The following is an 18,671-nucleotide window of genomic DNA, read 5'->3' as shown; positions in this document are numbered from 1 at the left end:
TCAGCGCGCAGCTTCCTCAAGAACGGCACTTAGATCCCGAGCACGTTGGATCCATGCCTGATCGTCCATGTCCCGTCCCAAGACGTCGCTGCTTAGGATGATGCGCATCACTTCCGCTAGACCGATCGCGTTCTCAGGACCGCCGAAGAGTGCACCGGTTCGCCTGCTTACTGAACCCCATTGCTCCACAAGGTAGATGATCCACTTCACGAGCAGCTTGCGGTTTCGGCCAGCGAAAGGCTGTTCTTGCGCATACCACAGCGCTTCCAGTGTGGCAACCAGGCTTTCGAATGGCGCGTTAAGTTTGAGGAAAACGTCAATCGGCCATGTGAGGTTGCTGTTAAGTGCGAGGTTCTGTGCATTCGGCGCATTGGCATCGTGTACGTAGAACTCGAGGTCGTACTGGAGGAGGAGTTGTAGGACGATGTTGACGGGGAAGACGTTGTCGTTGAGGTTGGTTCGGTGACCAAGGTCCTCGACCTTCAACGCGACAATTTCCCAAGGCGCGCCCTGTCGGTCGGCGAGAGCGTTCCGGTGAGTTTGGTCGATGAGGTTAGTCCATGTCGACCGGATGTCTGGCACACTGCGGTAGTCGGCGGCATGGTATATCAATAGACATATATCGTAGTATGCTGCTTGGTCGGCGTAGTCGTGGTAGAGCTAAGGCATCGTTAGTCAAGTCATCCCCAAAGAATTCTGCAATAACTTACTTCGTCAAGCGGGTGGATCTGGCCGTTGAGGTGGGCGATGACGTCCTCTCTCCGCTTACCGGAAAGACGCTCGTCACCCTTGATCCTCTGTAGCACATCGTCTTGGATGTTGGCAATGTCTAGGTGGTCGGTGATGTTCCGCAGAAGCTCCTGTCTTGATTGCCTGTTGCGGACTCCATTCTCTGCGAAACCGTTCATCCGCGTCGAAGCATTTGCCTTTGCGCGGGACAGATATTCAATCCTCTTTTCCAGTGTCAAGGGCAGGGTGCTCTTAGCAAGTTGGTATTGTGTCTCAGCAGCGCTGAGGTAGTCGTTGTAGTGGGCGTAGTAGCGCCACAACAGGTCCGCATGCGCGAGATTCGTCTCCGAGCTTTGGCGCAAGTAGTCAACAACGAAAGGAGAGTTGATCTCAAGCAACCGCTCAGCCCAGCCGTTTTGCATGTACCAGTCGTACAGGTAGTTTTGGAAGACCTCGTCGTCTGAGTTGTTGATTTGCTCATACGCTTCATGCTTGCGACGTGTGACCGGAGAGATGACACCGTCGGGCACAGGGCCCTGGGTATTGTAGGCGTGGTCTACAGCCTCGATGACATTGCAGATCAATGTGTAGCAAGAAGCACGCTTGTCAAAGTATTCTCGACGCGCGTCATTCGGATCGACGTTCTGTTCGCTCTTGTCTCGTACCCAAGACAGAGCCTTGTTACCACGGTCCCACTCTTGCGCAACCTTCAAAGCAAGTCTAATAGCACCTGGATATCATATTAGTAATGTCAAAGAGTGGAGTATTTGGTAAACTTACCCGCATAGAACTCGAGCTGAATGTACTGATTGACTGTAGCAGCCAGGTTCTCGTAACTCAGACTCTTCGCCACTTGCTCGAACAATCTCAGACTGTCATTGAGCAGGATGCGCCCACGTTCGGCATTCGCACCAGAATCGGCGGCCTTCTTCAAACTCTCCTGTGCCTTGAAAATGACGACGTCGTCTGAGCTACAGAAGCTGCCACACTTTCTCCGCAGGGCTTCAGCAACAGATTCGACGTTAGAACCCTTGGCGATGTTACGGTTCACTATAGCCTTGACCAATTCCCTTGCAAGCTCTTTGCCCTCTTTGACAGAGAAAAGGCCTTGGAAAGTGAGTTGACGCACTCTCCCCTGTAACTGAGGATCCGGCAGAAGAACCAAGATGTCTTCTACGCGCTCCTCAAAGAGTACCAGAACGAAAGATATGCCTTCAACAATGTTGTTGATCATCTGCAACAAGCTAGTAAGCGCTCTGTTCTCGCCCTGAAGCTCAACCTCTTCTTGTCGTGACGATGCGCGTCCAAGCGCCTCTGGACCGGCCAGACCTTCAATGAAGGATCTGTTTGATTCAAGGAACTCCTGAAGTTGAGCCAACGAGCGTTGCACTTCCTGCAACTTGGTGATCGGATGTGTCGATGTGAGAACAGGACCGGTAGGAGTGACAGCCTCGGTGATGATTGGCGTGTTCCAGATCGAACGAATAATGCGTGACACATACATGGCGATACCATCGTGTCTTGGGGAGGCGCGGACATTCTCTACGCTCAGGCCTTCGACGGTTGCACTCTCTGTCAAATGTGCTTTGCCGCCAAATTCGATGAACACCCTACGAGCGAAGTCAATAACCTCGGGATCAGTGACCTTTGCAATCCGCGAATCGGGTCCCACGTCCGAGCCTTGCCCGCACGCAACCGCCAGAGCGGTAGCAGAAGTCTCAGCCAGGCCGTACTGTTTTGCAAGCTTGCGGATGTCGCCTTCAGCACCCTCGTGACCTCCATTCTTCACAATCGAAGCGAAGATATCGACAAGCCTCCTTCGTCGAACTGTTTCGATACCGGCGGATGTGATGATGGCGTATTCACTTAGGGGTTTGTCGAACTGGGTCGAAAGCTCGTTGCCAAATCCGAGCGGTTCATTCCTCGCTGAAAAGGGCTCTGAAACTAGGCCGATATCCTGCACTCTACCCATGAGTTCTGTGAACACACCAGTTTCGGTGTACCGCGGGGGCTCTGTGGTTTCGCGCTGGCCCAGCAGTCCGGAGTGTGGTGCGGAGACGAACATGTGGTGGTTCTGATCGTTTGGCGCTAGGAGGACGAAGGAGAAGAACGCGCCGGGCGCGTAACGGGTTGCGACAGTTGTCTCTCTGAGGTATCTCGACTCGAATCCAACCGCTGTACCACCCTGGTATGGCTGTACCTGAGTCGAATTGCTCTGCTGCGAGGGCTGACCGTCGTTGGGCGGGAAGCGGATGTGTCGTAGCTGCATGCTGTTAGGAGCGCTTGTGCTGTTCGAGTTCCACTGTCCCCCAGACGTTGTGCTCAAATACAGCCTACAGCCAGAGGATGTGATGGCCATCAGAGACAAGTTGTCCGCCTCTGTGCTTGAGATGGGGGTCAGACCGATAATCTGCATCTTGTCCAGGACACCAGTGGGCCGCACAATGTGTCCACACATTGTCTCGATTTGTGTTCGCGTTCGGGTGAGGGAGCTCTCCAAGACGTTGGGCGCGCGCATGTAGTAGACCTTGATAGTGCCGTTGGTGGAAAGCGTGTACAGGACGTTCCGGGTATCGTCAATCACCATCTGCTGAATGCCAGCTTGTCGCGTAGGTCCGTAGAATGGTAGCGTGGGTAGGCCGATGGAGGTTGTTACGTGATTCGTCTTGCTGCACTTGCTGGAAAACCACTTGTCCTCCTGCTGGTAGTTCAGCTCGTATACGTCCTCGGTCTGGCCGTCACCAAAGAAGATGCGCCCCGTTGTTGACGAGCCGGCGATCGCAGTCACGTTGATCTTCCTGACCGAGGTCGATAGTCCCGTCCGATACATTGTGATGCCATGAACGCCCTCGGGTCCTCGCTGGCACTCGACCGCTATCAGGAAGATGTCGGATACGGTCGCGACTACAAGAAGGTATTCGATGGTGCCAACAAAGACACCGGGACGCGGCTTGACGAGCTTGACGCATGTGATGTTGCTGGGCTGCTCTTCGAAACCGACGAGTTCGGGGTTCGGATGTGTGTAGTCCCAGAGGTAGACCTGGTTGTCGACGACGACCCAGGCGTGGTTGATTTCGGCGAACAGGCCCATGCTCGTCGACATCTGCGTGTGGTCCACCTGCTCAAACACGGCTTCTGGGAGTTTGTAGGACCGCAGTTTCTGGAACGGCGCCCAGGCTGGGCTGTTGGGGATCTCATACTCGCCGGAGATGCCCTCTACACGACCTTGTTAGCATCTCACCCAGCTTCTGCCGTTATACCTGACTACTCACGTCCAATGTACGCCTCTAGCGCGGGAAACCTGTTGTCCCGGTCCAGCATGCTGTTTATGGTCCGCGATGCGCGATCGATGGGGCTCTCGGCGGGCGGTGCAGGCAGCGCTTGCTGTTGCTGCGGCTGTGGTTGCGACATGGAGCCAGTTCGTGTGAAGCCCGGCCGGTTGGGCGCGGGCGTGTTGACGAAAGCGCCGGGGGTGGGGCGTTGCGGCGTCGCGGGCGCCATCTGGAAGGCCATGATGGACTGCGTGTAGAGTCGAAGGGATGCGCTGGTCGTGGCCCGGGTGAGAGCGAGCTTCAGATGGAGGTTGGGGGAACGCGCCGGTGAGATGGCGTGCACATGAGCTGCGCGCGGATGCGTCGATGAAATAAAATTAAGAAAGGCGCGCCGAGAGAAAGATCAAAAGGGTGCTCTGGCGCAATTGCGACGCTGAGGCTCAGGTACAAGCTGCAAAAGTGACGGCGGTCCACAACAAAAGAGATGCTTGGCGCGCAGGGATGCTAGCTGTTCGCGTCTGAGCGCGTTGGTAGTCCAAACTTTTGTGCTTTCAACTTTCGACGTTTGGCTGACCACGATTCGTTGCTCAACATATTCGCAAGCCAGCCCATTACATACACCGTCTGTGGTCGCTCCTTCTGGTCGCAACCGCACCTGCCTCATACGACTTCTACACTACAACGCAACGAAACTCATCACCCACCATGTCATTATTTCGCACAGCAATGCTGCAGAGGCAGCTCTTCACTCCCGCCCGGTCTCTATGCGTCCGCTACTCGTCCACTTCTACATCCGAAAATGTCGTACTTCCTCGCCTGCAATCCGACCTCAAGACGGCGATGCGCGCAAAGAACAAGCCTGCATTAAACACAATCCGTGCCCTGCAAGCCGAGATCATCAACGCATCAAAGACTGCCAAGCCAATCGAAACCGATGGAGCCCTGTACTCCCTCGTTCAAAAGCAGATCAAAGCCTCTTCGGCCTCAATTGAAGAGTTCCGAAATGCTAAGAGGGAGGACCTCGTCGAGAAAGAGCAGGCGCACCTGGATGTGCTGAAGGGCTATGCGCAGGAGATTCCGCTAGTGGAGAACAGTGAGGTGGACGCGTTAGTCAAGAGCGCGATCGAAGGACTAGAGGAGGGCAAGAGGAGTTTTGGCAGCGTTATGGGTAAAGTCATGGGTGGTCTCAAGGGAAGGCCGTTTGATCTGGAGTATGTAACCAAAAAGATTCAAGAAGCTGTTGGAGCCAAATAAACGACACGATGCGCTGGGTGGGATTGGACGAATTGTAGCATAACTGTACATCTATCATGTAGACTACGGACTCCTCTCCAAACGAGGTAACGAAAGAGACGGCCAGATTACGACACCGAAGAGTATCCGTCATCGTCGATTATTGCTTTTCCGTGGGGTTAGCAGATCCATCATCATGGTACACACGTTCTTTGCGGGGTATCGCTACCATCGGTCTGTAAGCCCCCAGAACGTGGCAGCGGTGACAACCCAACATCGAAAAGTTTCGCCGAAAGCGTTGGGAACGTCTGTTCCCTTTGAAGCCCAAGCCGCAGCGTTACAACGCTGTGAGCAACCGTGGCTGAGGCTGCGCTAGGCGGTGAACTGCGCCGCGGTCCGCTTCCAAGCTCGTGCCCTGACGTCACCGCTTGTCAAGACTTAGTTCTGCGGACATGCATCCCATCCAATACGGCCGACGACCAGGAACTCACGGTAAGGATAGCCTGGTGTCTAGAAAGGCCCTTTGGGCAACAAGACCAAGTATTTCCTCTCCCGATCATGGCGAAGAAGATGTCGAGATCTCACATGACAGCGGAAAATGCCCAACATCAGCCCGAGTCCACATTGATTCACATGAAACTGAACCATGGGGAACTCCGCGACAAATGAGAAACCATGTAACACCAGGGGTGCGTCCCTCCAGTCATGGCGCCGGTTAGCGCCCAGTCCAGATGCAGCCCTGGCATGATGCGCGAGCGCCGATGACGAAGCCCGTCGCGAATCCTGCATCTAAAGTTGGTCGCACCCACCCACCACCAATTCTCCGGCAGGCTTTGGATCCAAGACACTTATATTCTCGTGTGTCCGCTTGTTGCGCCGCCGTCAGTCTGTCGCATTCCCGTTGCCGTGCTTCCTAGCGCACACCTTATTCTCTTGTGACATCTTCCGACACATAACCGGCAGCCCCGCATCATACCTACTCCTACATCACCACCCATCGACGAGCCGCACCTGACTACCCAACATGTCGGCGTACCGCTCTTCAACGGGCAATCTGGATCGCTTTGACGAGCCGCCTCGTGGCGGTCCCCAGCGATGGGATCGCGACAGGTTTGAGAGCATGCGAAGGGGGCCTCCTCCTCCGCCACCACCGGGCGGAAGTGTGGCTGGCGGTAGCAGCCGTGGTGGTCGCGACGATTACGATCACTACCGCTTCCAAGAGCACGATCGTTTCCCCGGAGGCCATCGTGACATTGATTTCCATGAAGACCGCGCACGCCGAGGCCCCGCTGTCATGGAGAGAGAACGCTACCACGAAGAAGATCGTTTCGACCGCCCTCATCGCCGCGTGCCCTCTGAGATGTTCCACGAGCCGACTCCCTCCGAGATTGCCAACCAAGCACTTGCCCCCTACCGCCGCAGGTCCGTCATCGACAAGGACATTAACATCGATATCGACATCAATGAGCGCCGGCCAGCCCCTCGCCCGCCCAGGCCGTCACGGCCGCAGTTCATGCGCCGCCAATCATCTCTCGACACTTTTGACCGCAAACCCCTGCCACGCTATGGCGACGTAGAGAGGTACGAGAGGTACGAAGACCACGAGTGGCGTCCACCAGCCAACGTTCCCATTCCACTTCCTATCCGCGAGCGTCGCCGATCACCACCTCGTCGTTTCCACGAGGAGGATGACTTTGAAGAGATCCGATACGACGACCGTGGCGGAAGGGGCCGGGAACGAGAAGACTACCGCGAAGTTGAAGTTCACCGCGAGAAGAGCCGAGTCCGAAGAAGCAAGAGCGTAGCAGCCAAGTCAACACGCAGCTCTTCTATCTCCAGCTTTGAAGAAATCCAGCCTTCCCGAGCCACCTGGGGCAAGAAGGGCAAGACGAGACTCCCTAAGCGCCTGGTCAAGAAGCAAGCTGTTATTGACTTGGGCTATCCATACGAGGAAGAGGTACGCCATCCGCACGCACTACTAGAATTCCACTAATTTCAGCAGGACGACTTCATTGTCGTTACCCGAGCACTCGAGAAAGAGCACATCGACGAGGTCATCAAGATCAGCGAGAACTACAAAGAGGGTACGTATCCGCCAATATTCTTACAACCCTTTCTAACCGTGAGCAGAGAAAATCACATACGTCTACGAGGAGAAGGTGGAGGACGCCCCACCGCCACCACCCTCCATTGCACCACCAGCATCAGTCATCGCACCTCCCCCACCACCCCCTCAAGAATTCCAGCCTCCGCCGCCCTCCGTCGTCCACGCACCTCCTCCACCCCCACAATCAGTTTACCAACAACCCCCACCCCAAGTAATCTACGCCCCATCCCACCACGCGCCCACCGTCTACGCCCCCTCCGAGCGCGCCCCCTCCCCCTCCATCCACGAACACGAGCGCTACGTCGAAATCGACCGCTCAGCCGCCATCCACGGCCCGGCCACAGCCTTCCTCCCCGAAGGCCGACAGCTCGTGCGCCGCGACGACCGGCGCTCCGAGCGCGAAATCCGCGACGAAATCCGTTTCCTCGAGGAGGAGCGCCGCATGCTCAAGTACGAGCGCGAGGGCGACCGCGAGTATGAGTTTGTCGAGCGTACGCCCCGCAAGGAGGTTATGCGCGTTGACAGAGACCGGAAGGGTAGGTTAGCCCTTGTTCGCTCGGCCCATTAAGCACACTTCTTTGAACGGCTCGTTGATTCTTTCTGCTAGTTCTGGTTCGAAAGGATAAACCGAATCCTAAGATTGTGGCGTTGGCTATGGGGGCGCTTTCTTAAGCTTGGGGTTCTTCAGGACTTTGGAGTGGAAAAGTGGGCAGAGCATCTGGATGCTTTTGTCTGGAAGTCGGAAGTGGGTGGAGATGGGGCTGTTGGTGCAGCATTTTTTTCTTTGATGTTTTTTGATGAGTTACGGCCGGTTATTTGGGTTCTTCTTCTTCTTCTTTTCTCACGCTCTATTGCACATGAGTACTATTTTGGCTTTGAAAGGCGCGCATATACAGGCAAATGTCATCATGCTATGAGTTATGTATGATAACGAATGATTATGATCACAACTTTTCGTTCCAATCGGTGTATAGTGAGTGAAGTTTTGAGAGGGTTATCTAGGCTAGTGTAGAGAGGCGTTGGTAGCTCTCCAAGCCTCACAAATATGGAAGGCAGGCTTCATTGTACTGTTCGTAAGTCATGTCGGGTTGATGGGTATGTCCAGTCTATATATACCGCGCTTTTGTTGAGCCTCAACTGCAAGCCTCTATGTCCCGGAACTTTTCACCTAGCATACACTACACAGCAGTAACTCTCAAAAGCCTTCCTCTGGTACGTTATCCCGCTGAACATAACCCCCAGAGGCGCCAGATAGCTCCACTTCGGTCCCCCTTACAACACATGAGGATCCACTTCGACAATCGGCCCAGTATACGACTTCTTCGCAAACAACAAGTAGTACGCCACACTAAACGCGGCCACCGCCCCTGTCACCACACCCGCCCAATTCATATTTACTAGATCCGGATGGGGCTGGCTAGGCCAGAAGCTGAAGAAGATAATGAGAGTGAGGTAGCAAATGGCAACAACATTGTTCGCAACGCCCCACGCGCCCTTGAGACGCCACGGGCCCCAGGTCAGACTGCGATCGTACGCTTCATCCACTTGCGCTTCGTTGAAGATGGTGAGTGAAGAGTCCGGGTTGTCTAGGTCGCCACGGACGCGGCGCCAGAGGAGGAGGCCGATGGCGAGGAGGTAGGAGAGGTAGAAACCTTCTAGGACGAGGGAGATTGTGCCATTAAAGGCTGCGCTGTTGCCGATGTTGATGAGGGCGAGGAGGGCAGCGAAGACGGTTACGACGAGGATGGAGACGACGGGGATGGTGCTGCGTTTGTCAATCTGAGGGGTATTAATGGATGCGTTTAGATAGCAGTGCAACGATTCATGAACTTACCATACTGAGAGCGCGAGAGAAAGGCAGTCCGCGATCTCGAGCAAATGACCATGTCATGCGTGATGCAGCTGCAAGGCACCCCATTGCACTGCAGAATTCGAGTAGGACGATGATTGCAACCATGACTGTAGCACCAGCCTCGGAACCGACAGCCTGTGTGAAGATGCGGAGGAAAGGCGCGGTTGTCGCTTCTTGGTCGTTGAGTAATTTTGTGATATCGTGGGCGCTGAAGAGAACGGCGAAGAGCATCCCCAATGCCAACGTGCCGTTGATGACGAGACTGAGAAGCATCGAACGTGGAACGTCAGTGCTGGCGTTTTTGACTTCTTCAGACATCTACTCCATTAGCAGGGGTAGACAGATCTGGAGTGTTGGGCTTACATGGACGACTGAGTCTGTTCCGACGAATGCCAAAGCATTGCCCTGTAGTCCCACAAAGAAGGCCAGAGTCTGCGTGCTCCACCCTCCATCATTATGAAACATCGTGAAGATCCTCTTGGCCGAATTGTGGCTCGATGGCAGATATATCAATGGCACTAGAATGCCGAAGAAGCCAAGGATATGGACGATGAGGACGACGACTTCGATGGTGGGAAGCGCTCCGCTTATGAAGACGTTGATGAAGACACACAAGAGTAGAATACCCCATAGGAGTAGTGTGCCGTGCCAGCCTTCGCGGACGTATGTGCCCTCGAGGTCGTTCAGACTGACCAACTGCAGGATCAATTCGGCTACAAAGTAGCATACGGAAGTAAGAGCTGCGATCCAGCCGATGACAGTGAGCCAGCCTAAGATGATTAATATGATTAGAATCGCTTTGGAAGTTGACGAACTTACCAGTCACGTAACTGAGGAACTTCCTGTTTGAGCGCGGCGCCAGTAAAGAGACCCAGTGATACTGGCCACCAGAAGTCGGGACGGCGCTTGCAAGTTCACCAATGCAGACAAAGACGGAGAAGTTGCCCAGCCATATCAGTATGAAGCCGTAGATGAGACCAGCAGGTCCGCCGCTGTAGTCATCGTCAGTTGCTGCTGGAACGCTGTATAGGTTGAGCACTTACTTTTGGAAGCCTATTGAAAAGATACTGCCATGACGTCAGCCAGGTAGTTGGTGTCAGTTATGTGGACTTACACAAGCAAAGTCTCCCAGGTGCACATCAACCCGCAAGAGAGACCGGTCATAGACACCAGTCCGAAGCGACGCTACCATGATCAGACCGGACAAACATATTGTCAAAAGTGCGCATACCTTCAACACCTGCTTCTTTCCCACTTTCGCCAATTCATATCTGTCGTGATCGAACTGCTGGCCTTTGCCTTCCGAAATGGAGCCCCGGCCCCTCGGCCGCAGAGGCTCATGGTTGAACCTCTGTAGTTCGATATGCTTCTCCATGATAGCCTTGGTTCCAGCTTTTCAATGCGCGGCGTGTTGAGCAACAAGACGGATACGACCGCAGTACGTAGTAACAAATGTCGAGCAAGCAGGCAGACCAGAAAAGGAAAGAAGATACCCAGAAGGTGTGTCGTGATACAGGACGCATGCAATGCAAGTAAATCTCGATATATATCCCTTCTAGAGGTAACGTGCGCCATGTGCAGATGTCCACGGGTGGATGCGGTAGTACGGTGATCGCCGGCAAAGACGGTAGTGAAGTCGGTCTAGGAGGCGGTCGCTCGGCAATGCAACTAAGCGTCCGAGTGAAAGACACCAAGCCAACGTTTCGCACCGCAAAGGCAGTTGTAGGCTCTCTGCAGTGACGGCGGCAGCTCGCAAGTCGACGTATCGCACTGCAGTCGTAGTTTCAGAGGGCACCCCACAGTGAAACGGGCGTTGATTGGTGCCTCGGTCGCACACCATTGGGTGCCTAACCTGCGGAAAGCGGTGACATGCATTCCTGCAGACCCCTTGTTCGCATGCATTAAGTGTGGTAGAGGCGAAATTAACATTCCCCGGTCTTCGCGTGTTTGTCAAACGGCATGGTCGATGCTGGAACGGACAGATGTGTGTTTGCACCGGGACGTCGCGCTTTGCATATGCCCAAGAAAGAGGCGTTCGTGCTTCCCGAACTCAGCAGTAGATCATGATGGCTTTCAATCGCGAAAAGGGGTTCAGAGCATCATTCCTCGCTGCATGTCACTGGGCGTGCAACATTGGGCCGCCGTCGTCTCCCCTCGGCATGCTGATCGAGGGTAGAGCATGCGGCATGTGGTCACAATAACGGCTGTCATACCGTTGTAGTCGAAGGCATAGACCTCCCGGCAGATTGTCCGTGGCACGAATTGGACGATGAGCGGTGCGGTGGTTGGGGAATGAGGGAAGACGGAAGGGGTGGCTCCGGGGTTCATTCCATCTTGTGTGACGCTAGTTAGTAATCGACCGCCCATGTGGGAAGTCGCCTCCTCCATCCGTGCACGCATTCTCAACGGCTATCATGACGCATCGCGATATCTGTTCCAGCATTCCAAGCGAGTCGTGTGGTGCTTTTGTGTCCTAAAGGTTCCATGCGAGCAGAAGATGCGTTACCTGAACACAACCAGGCCGATCTCAATGTGGCGGCCAGCTATTCTGTCCCTTGCACAGAGTCCACTACAATCACCTGCACGCCTCAGCGTGACTCTCAGACATCGTACTATTGTCGGAAACCTGCGCAGATGCAGTTCACGCGTGTTGCATCTCGATCTACTCTTAGAGGCTGACATATGCAGCCACAGGCATGCCGCGTTACATCTCCTAGTAGAGGTCCAAGTGCGGCATGCTACAGGGGGCGAAAGCCCAAAAAGGCGCACGACTTCCTGTTGACTGGAGCAAGCGTGGGGCTAACTTGAATGCCGGACTTGGTATCGGGCTTGACTCACCTCGCGTGCAAGTTATGCTCATTCAAGGTTCTCTAGCCTATGAGCAATTTAGACTGGGTACTGGCAGCTAAGTGGCATGTCAGTTCTAAACCTTCAGACGGATAGTTGCAATTGGAACCAGCTCACCAATCTTCAAGGCTGGAACCCGTGCGTGAGCCACGCGACGATTGGCACTGCAAAACGTTCGCACAGCTTCACAGGCCCACGGGGATACCACATCGCCGGAGTATCGACTGTAATCTCACGCGTATGATGTCACAATACTCAGTCGTTTCGACGTTGACACTGGTCAACGAGCATGTCGTAACTCTTTTGATACAGTGAAGGAATCATGGAGATCGTGCAGCATTGGGTTCGTTGGATTTCAGCACCAGATCCATGGGTATAGAACTCTTGATGCTGGCGCAAAAGCACCCCTAACGAGCGCATATCATCGCAAAATCGCAATCTCATCACTGGAAGCATCGCCACGCTTTGTTCCCACGTCTTCCCACTCTGCACTAACAACAGTAGTCTTCAGAATCTTTGGAAAGCTCCCAGTACTTGCGGTCTCCCATCTTTTGTCATCCCATCGCTTTTCCCCATCGTGCTTGTGATGTACAGCTGTTATTTCGACATCCATTTCGCCGTCAGGTCGCGGAGGGCCTCCAGGGATGCCCGATGCGGAATTCGCATTTGTCGTTCTATTGTGCGAGAACATTGGTAGAAGGCGTTTGAACCCGCCACCTTCCACCTGACTCTTCCGACTATGTTTTGTTCCGCCACCGACTTTCGAAGCGATGCTGGAGAGCTGATACGAATTGCTTTTAGTGCGCGAGTAGCCGTGCTCCGGGGTCGTACCTCGGTGTCGTATCGTGTCGGTACCGTAGAGACCTGATGGAACGTGCTCCAGGAGCGGTCGTAGGTAGGGTACGCATGATGTTAGGATGGTGATGCACTCAATGATCTGGGTGAGGAGTGTCCATGTCCAGAGGTCTTTCGTCGGGTTGGGTGAAGCGAAGCCGTGGAGGAACGCCATTTGGACGGCAGTCGCTGCGATGTCTCTGTGGTGCATTAGTAGAAGACTACTGTGATGGTTGTTTGCCAAACTTACAGTGAACGTGCGCCGAAGAACGTCAGGATCGTAACTTTCTTGCCCGTACTCATTTGTAGCGTCATGATTACGTGAACCGGGAACAGTATGAGCGCCAGATCCGTCAGTATGTTCACGACGCCCACGGACTGCCAGAAAGCGGCCTCCCCGAAGTGTCAGCAATGTCAAAGAAGACGGCAGAATTCTTACATACCAAGTCGAAGCATCTCCCCCCTCTCTCAAGGAAGCGCCATGGTTCTTCAGCGCCGCACTGAAACGCAGATACAAGTCCGGACAGGATGCTCCAAGAAGCTATGAAGACGGTGAGTAGCAAGCCTAAGGTCCGGTGTAGTTTTGATGCGGTCAGAATCTTGAGCAGCGATATGACGGACAACTTTGCGAAACATAGAGTTGCGATGTAGAGCAGCTTGTTCGCATACTCGGCCTACAAAAGAACTTAGCAGGATATCAATGTAGTCGACGGTCACTAAGCCGCTTACTTTCTGATACGCCAAGATCTGATCCTCAGTCAACAACAGGATGTCTCGCCCAAGGCCATTGCCTGTCTGGACACTAACAGAGACACCAGAGCCTATAGTCGCAATCTATTTCCCATCAGTCAGCAAAAGCGGGATTTGAAACGATGATCCAGCTCAATCAAACGCGACATACCAAAGCCAGCAAGACAAAACCATCGTCAATATCTAAGCTCCGCTTCAACGCACGCTTGGTAACAAGCCTAGTCAGGACCGCCAACGCGGAGGTAATCAAGAGAACCCACGTAACCACATTGATGTACGGACCGACATCCGCGCTGCTTCCCGGTTCGCGCGGGAGGGGATGATGGGAAGAAGCAAAAAGAGATTGCGGCATCATTGCATCGTATCCGAGGTTAGAATGGCTAGATACCGACGAAGTGAGTGCGCCAGTAATAGGTAGCGAGGTATTATGCGCGGCCTATCACGCGCAAGAATAGACAAGGGAAGGCGTGCAAACAGGCCGTTTGTTCGTTTGTATGAAGGTGGAGCTTACAAACGCGCTCAACCGTCTAATACCGACATGACGTGCAGGTAATGTGAGATTGCGAGCTGCCACCGTGTAGGTAACCTGCATTGAGGGCTCGCTCACAATTACCATAGCACACGCTGTCGTTATCCGCTCTTAATCTTGGAGCGAGACACTCGCAAACAAGCGAAGTCAGTTGGATTGTTAGTAGACCGGGGGAAAGGGGTCTGCTAGACCAGGAAGCGGCGGTACGACGTTGCGCAGGTGTAGCCACACAGAGGGACGAACATGCAAGGTCGGCCAGACGCTTGTGTATCCTCGATTGAACATCCTTCTGTTTCAAAGAGGTGTTTGTGCTACTGCGCCGGAAGTTCGGGTCAGGTTAGGATTTGCTGGTATGTTAGTGAAAGGTACACGTCGGAAGCTACGGGAGTAAGCGGCGGAGGAAAGCCAGCATGTTAGCTCGCTAGCTACAACGACACTCGTCATCTTCCAATCGCTGATTAGCTCACTCTGGGATCTTCTACCGTGGTGTGACCTTTGTGACACACCAGGCTCGGCAATGTGTCACGACTGTACGTTGCCGGGCGATTGATGGTCAATTGGCCAATGCCGTCGTGGAACATTTGCCAGCACATATCTTGTGCAGTGTTCCATTGATACGCGAGCTTGCAGTGGGGCGGTCGCTGCAGTGGTGGCGCTGCCCGTCAGATGATGGCTGCTCACAGGTTGTTGCATGAAAAAGGCCGTGGAATTAGCCAAGACGTGTCGGAATGTTCAGAGCTGAGCAATTAAGATAGAGCAGTAGAAATCTCGAAATTCGTCGTATTTGATCATGTTGCTATGGCGGCCCTGGCGGCTAGAGCGACGACGCATGCGGGAAAAGGACTCCACCTCTTTCGTATGCGCAAGTAGATGGCATAATTGTCTGTAAAAGAATTCCGGGGGCTACAATTCTTAGCTAAATCCTAGAGGAGCGAAGTTTGAAGCGCATACCTTGGATGATATCACTTCCTCCATGTACGACTTCCGACAGCCTCCTATGCAGAGTGACTGCCACCAAGTAGATGCTTGATGAGATCTTTGAGCTTCTTGATGTCCTCTGGACTGAGGTGGCTGATATCCCCGAGTGTCGGTTTGCCATGGTCGTCCCAACCGACATGATGATCGATGGGAGCCGGGTTTCGGGCGACTTCGTTGATGTCTGGTACGGCCCGGGCAACGGGATGCAGGGGTGCTGGAGCTGCAGCGATGCCCATCGCGAAGGCAAGCAGCGGAAGTAGAGCGATAGTAGCGTGCATGGTAGATAGTTGGTAATTGATATGCTTGGTGAGCTCCTTTGGTTCTGGTTAGCGTCAGTGGGTATACGCGCCCGAAGCCATTCTAGCTTACGTCGAAGATAGTGTGTGGGAACGGGATGAAGGTGGTGCTAGATTTGCTGTTCTTCACCTCGAGATATATGTGTCGACTGCTACGTACCTCGGCGTAGTATTTTCGGAACTATTGCTTCTCGCATGTAATCATGTCATTCCGAAGTTTCAGACGCGCATGCCTTCGGCGCCGCTCATCCACTCTCTATGATTGCCTTACTCCTGCCAGTGTCGCACTGCGCTTTTTGTCTTCTCGCCGCACGGTCATCGTAACAATGCAGTTAACCCGGGCCGATATGAGAAAGCGTTGACGGCATGGGATATCGGTTGACCTTGGAGTTGGCTGCGGATTTTGCCTGACGCTTTTCGTGGTCAGGGCAGATATGAGGTACATACCCTTCCGATCCATGGCGTCCGACCATTAGTGGCTGATGCTGATCATGTAGTGTAGCCTCCATCGATATTAAGTTGCATGTTCATCCGAACTTCTGACGATAAAGTGGTCCCTGCTACCACGATTAAGTTTCAAAACAGGTACATTCGTATTTTAATTGGCGCAAACGACCAGGAACGTTCCCGCACCAGGTATGCCTAAGGTGTATCCCAGCCACGACTTCAGAAAACCACGATTTCTTCTTCGTCACCATACAGCTCATACGCGTCTTTGTGTCCATGATACTGGAAATAAGCCTCTTGGAACTCCCGGTAAGGCGAACCCGGGGGGCAGAATGCAAAGTTTTCCAGTGTGTTCGTTGCTTCGCGATAATCGTCAAACTCGTAGCAAGCATGTTGGTCAGGACGCGTGGCCCATGCGATCAGCTTGTCCCAGTCACGACACTGCCGAAGCTGACCTTCGCCCGACTGATGTGTAACAGGGGCTGGTATCGGTGTGTCGTCCGCATTGCACATGATGTCCTGCCGGAGTCCGTCAAGGCAGTGGTAGATGTGAAGAAGATTGAAGGGCTGTGGGTTGTCGTTATGCTTTGACACAATGGCTTTCCGGATGAGTTTCTGATGCAATCAGCGGATGAACACAAACATCATCATGTATACGTACAAGACAATGCAGATCGTGGATTCCTTTGACGTAGTAGATGCTTCTCTCGGTATCCCATGGAAACCGAGTAGAGTTGGGTAGACCGACACGTTTTGCGAATCTATCGTCAAGCGTGACAGCCATGGCATTGGTGTCAATAGCGTCCCATGCCCCTTCCATATCACTATCACTGGCGTTCGGATGCCAGTACTTTGTCGTCGCGTGATATGGCACAGTAGTATCGTAGGCTAATCCACCTTTGATTTTCGTGAGCTAGCATCAGACCGATCAGGCTGTCACTTACTGTAGTTGCTCTTAGCTGGACTGTGCGCAATTCGAAGCCTTGCATTGTCCATCACCAGGAGAATGTTCGCTGAAAGAGAGAGCAGCAGGATGGACATGTACGCCACGAAGCTGCGCGTGTTGGTCGGGATGATCTCAGTACTCTTAGAGTTCCAGGAAACGCCATCCTTCTCTTCTAGCTCTGCTAGGATTTCTTCCTGTTCATCGCTGCAGACTGGCGCATATGCTGGAGGTCGCTCCATTCTTCGATCCGCTTTGTGGAGAGAATGTAGAAAGCAAGCCTCCGCGGCTCCATAAGACGGAGCGCGCTCATTGGGTGTCACAGAATTCGCCTCGAGTTTCACAAACATACGTCGCAAGCCCGTCCCGACAACACCATACCCCAATCGCACCGCTCCGAGCGCGGACCATGAATGAATAGCGACGCGACCAGCCTCGGTCCATCGTTACATCGCCGAGAAATCTGTCTTGCGGCGCCCGTACGATCGAGGAAGGTCGCAAGCATCTGGAGATGATGATAGCGATACAAGTGCTACCGAGTGGCTGGATGTGTGTAAAAGTGAGGGGCTATCGGGGAAGGTGTGCTGGGGCAAAAGGGTGTTACTTGCCAGCCTCGCCAAGACGCTAAATGTGTCGACGGTACCTTCCTTGTTGGGCAACTTCACCCTAACACGGCAATCTACGATGTCCAATACTTGGGTCAAGCTATATCTCCGATTGCGCTGTCAATGCGCAGCGGCGGCGAGGTAGCGCACTTGCAGACTACTTTACCTGGCCGATGTCGCCATGGCTTGACGCAATCACCAATCCGCTGCGATGGGACAACGATACGTGATCCGGGAGGCAAAGACAAAGCAAGAGCTGGATGAGATACTGGATGTCATCTGGGCTGCGAACTACACACCTTATGAGCCGTTCATGCAACTGTTCTTCCCGGTCCTTGGCTACACGAGCGCCCATCGCGACCTCGCCGTCGCCGAATCAAAACAACGCTTCTGGAAACAGCACCAAGAGGACAATTCCAGCCACTGGTTCTACGCCTTCGACACAGTCACTAACAAGACTGTCGGTTGCTCGCAATGGGTAATTTCGACTGTCAACCCATTCGCTGCAGGCACACCAAAGTTGACCGCGCCATGGTGGCCCGAGGGCGAATATCGGAGCTTCTGCGAGTCAATACTCAATCAGGTGTACAGGCCGCGAGCGAATTGGATGACGCGGCCACACTGTGGTAAGTGGAGCATTTCCTTTCCCCTCAAACGCGCTATTTCCGGATGAAGAAACGTGATTGTGCGAAAAGTCAAAATGATCTTCTTCCTCTCGCTGACTTTGTATTAGCACTCAACTGGATGGCGGTAGACCCTGCCCATCGGAATCGCGGTGTTGGCTCTCTTCTCATGCACGTTGGTATCACACGCGCGGACGGGCTTGATCTCGAATGTTGGATGGAAGCTTCTGCCATGGGAAAACCGCTTTACGACAAGTTTGCGTTTCAGTCTCTGCTGAAGATTGCTTTCGATAACGAGAAGTCGGAAGCGAGCGACGAGTGGAGGAAGTGCGCGCATGAGCTGACGCCTCCGCCTATCTTCGCCATGTGGAGACCGAAGAAGTCGTCTGGGGCAGGCCCCCAGGGAGATTTCCAACTGCCGTGGTCGCTGGGCACCAAATCATGAGGACCTGAATTTAAGTGGTCGGAAGAGATGGTAGTACCGCCGATGAGGAGCGTGATGGTGTATGGAAGGGATGCAATCAAATCGAGCCATCGGAGAGATTAAGCAGAGTCAGGCGTTAGCTTTATGGCTGAATGGGTGCCCAGCAGTTGTGTCAGAGGAGCGAATGGAGTACAGCACTTTG

The 18,671-nt window shown here is 53.7% G+C and overlaps 8 protein-coding genes across 8 annotated transcripts; 3 read left to right on the top strand and 5 right to left on the bottom strand.

Moving 5' to 3' along the window:
- Positions 1 to 4,242, bottom strand: J4E87_009448 (uncharacterized protein; the record flags this gene model as incomplete). Its single annotated transcript, XM_049381025.1, has 4 exons — positions 1 to 660; positions 711 to 1,459; positions 1,510 to 3,945; positions 4,002 to 4,242. 4 exons carry the CDS (start codon positions 4,240 to 4,242, stop codon positions 1 to 3), a joined length of 4,086 nt encoding a protein of 1,361 aa, XP_049229246.1.
- Positions 4,243 to 4,706: 464 nt separating this feature from the next.
- On the top strand, positions 4,707 to 5,255 carry AIM41 (Altered inheritance of mitochondria protein 41 mitochondrial; the record flags this gene model as incomplete). The annotated part of the gene is made up of 1 exon (XM_049381024.1): positions 4,707 to 5,255. One exon carries the CDS (start codon positions 4,707 to 4,709, stop codon positions 5,253 to 5,255), a length of 549 nt encoding a protein of 182 aa, XP_049229245.1.
- Positions 5,256 to 6,258: 1,003 nt separating this feature from the next.
- Positions 6,259 to 7,909, top strand: J4E87_009446 (uncharacterized protein; the record flags this gene model as incomplete). Its single annotated transcript, XM_049381023.1, has 3 exons — positions 6,259 to 7,191; positions 7,237 to 7,318; positions 7,365 to 7,909. The coding sequence occupies 3 exons, from the start codon at positions 6,259 to 6,261 to the stop codon at positions 7,907 to 7,909; spliced, it is 1,560 nt and encodes a 519-aa protein (XP_049229244.1).
- Positions 7,910 to 8,613: 704 nt separating this feature from the next.
- Positions 8,614 to 10,568, bottom strand: J4E87_009445 (uncharacterized protein; the record flags this gene model as incomplete). The annotated part of the gene is made up of 7 exons (XM_049381022.1): positions 8,614 to 9,120; positions 9,176 to 9,511; positions 9,557 to 9,963; positions 10,013 to 10,185; positions 10,237 to 10,260; positions 10,308 to 10,378; positions 10,425 to 10,568. The coding sequence occupies 7 exons, from the start codon at positions 10,566 to 10,568 to the stop codon at positions 8,614 to 8,616; spliced, it is 1,662 nt and encodes a 553-aa protein (XP_049229243.1).
- Positions 10,569 to 12,461: 1,893 nt separating this feature from the next.
- J4E87_009444 (uncharacterized protein) lies at positions 12,462 to 13,189 on the bottom strand (the record flags this gene model as incomplete). The annotated part of the gene is made up of 2 exons (XM_049381021.1): positions 12,462 to 13,074; positions 13,125 to 13,189. 2 exons carry the CDS (start codon positions 13,187 to 13,189, stop codon positions 12,462 to 12,464), a joined length of 678 nt encoding a protein of 225 aa, XP_049229242.1.
- A 1,959-nt stretch (positions 13,190 to 15,148) lies between these two features.
- Positions 15,149 to 15,746, bottom strand: J4E87_009443 (uncharacterized protein; the record flags this gene model as incomplete). Its single annotated transcript, XM_049381020.1, has 3 exons — positions 15,149 to 15,453; positions 15,699 to 15,714; positions 15,741 to 15,746. 3 exons carry the CDS (start codon positions 15,744 to 15,746, stop codon positions 15,149 to 15,151), a joined length of 327 nt encoding a protein of 108 aa, XP_049229241.1.
- Positions 15,747 to 16,093: 347 nt separating this feature from the next.
- Positions 16,094 to 17,059, bottom strand: J4E87_009442 (uncharacterized protein; the record flags this gene model as incomplete). The annotated part of the gene is made up of 3 exons (XM_049381019.1): positions 16,094 to 16,489; positions 16,536 to 16,771; positions 16,819 to 17,059. 3 exons carry the CDS (start codon positions 17,057 to 17,059, stop codon positions 16,094 to 16,096), a joined length of 873 nt encoding a protein of 290 aa, XP_049229240.1.
- A 574-nt stretch (positions 17,060 to 17,633) lies between these two features.
- On the top strand, positions 17,634 to 18,490 carry J4E87_009441 (uncharacterized protein; the record flags this gene model as incomplete). The annotated part of the gene is made up of 2 exons (XM_049381018.1): positions 17,634 to 18,048; positions 18,156 to 18,490. 2 exons carry the CDS (start codon positions 17,634 to 17,636, stop codon positions 18,488 to 18,490), a joined length of 750 nt encoding a protein of 249 aa, XP_049229239.1.
- Between the last annotated feature and the right edge of the window lie 181 nt (positions 18,491 to 18,671).

This window comes from Alternaria ethzedia (genome assembly GCF_023757985.1).
Source record: "Alternaria ethzedia strain BMP 0044 chromosome Unknown scaffold_35, whole genome shotgun sequence".
NCBI classification, from domain to species: Eukaryota; Fungi; Ascomycota; class Dothideomycetes; order Pleosporales; family Pleosporaceae; genus Alternaria; species Alternaria ethzedia.
The sequence above is the reverse complement of the archived record's forward strand: the minus strand, read 5'-3'. Positions and strand labels throughout refer to the sequence as shown.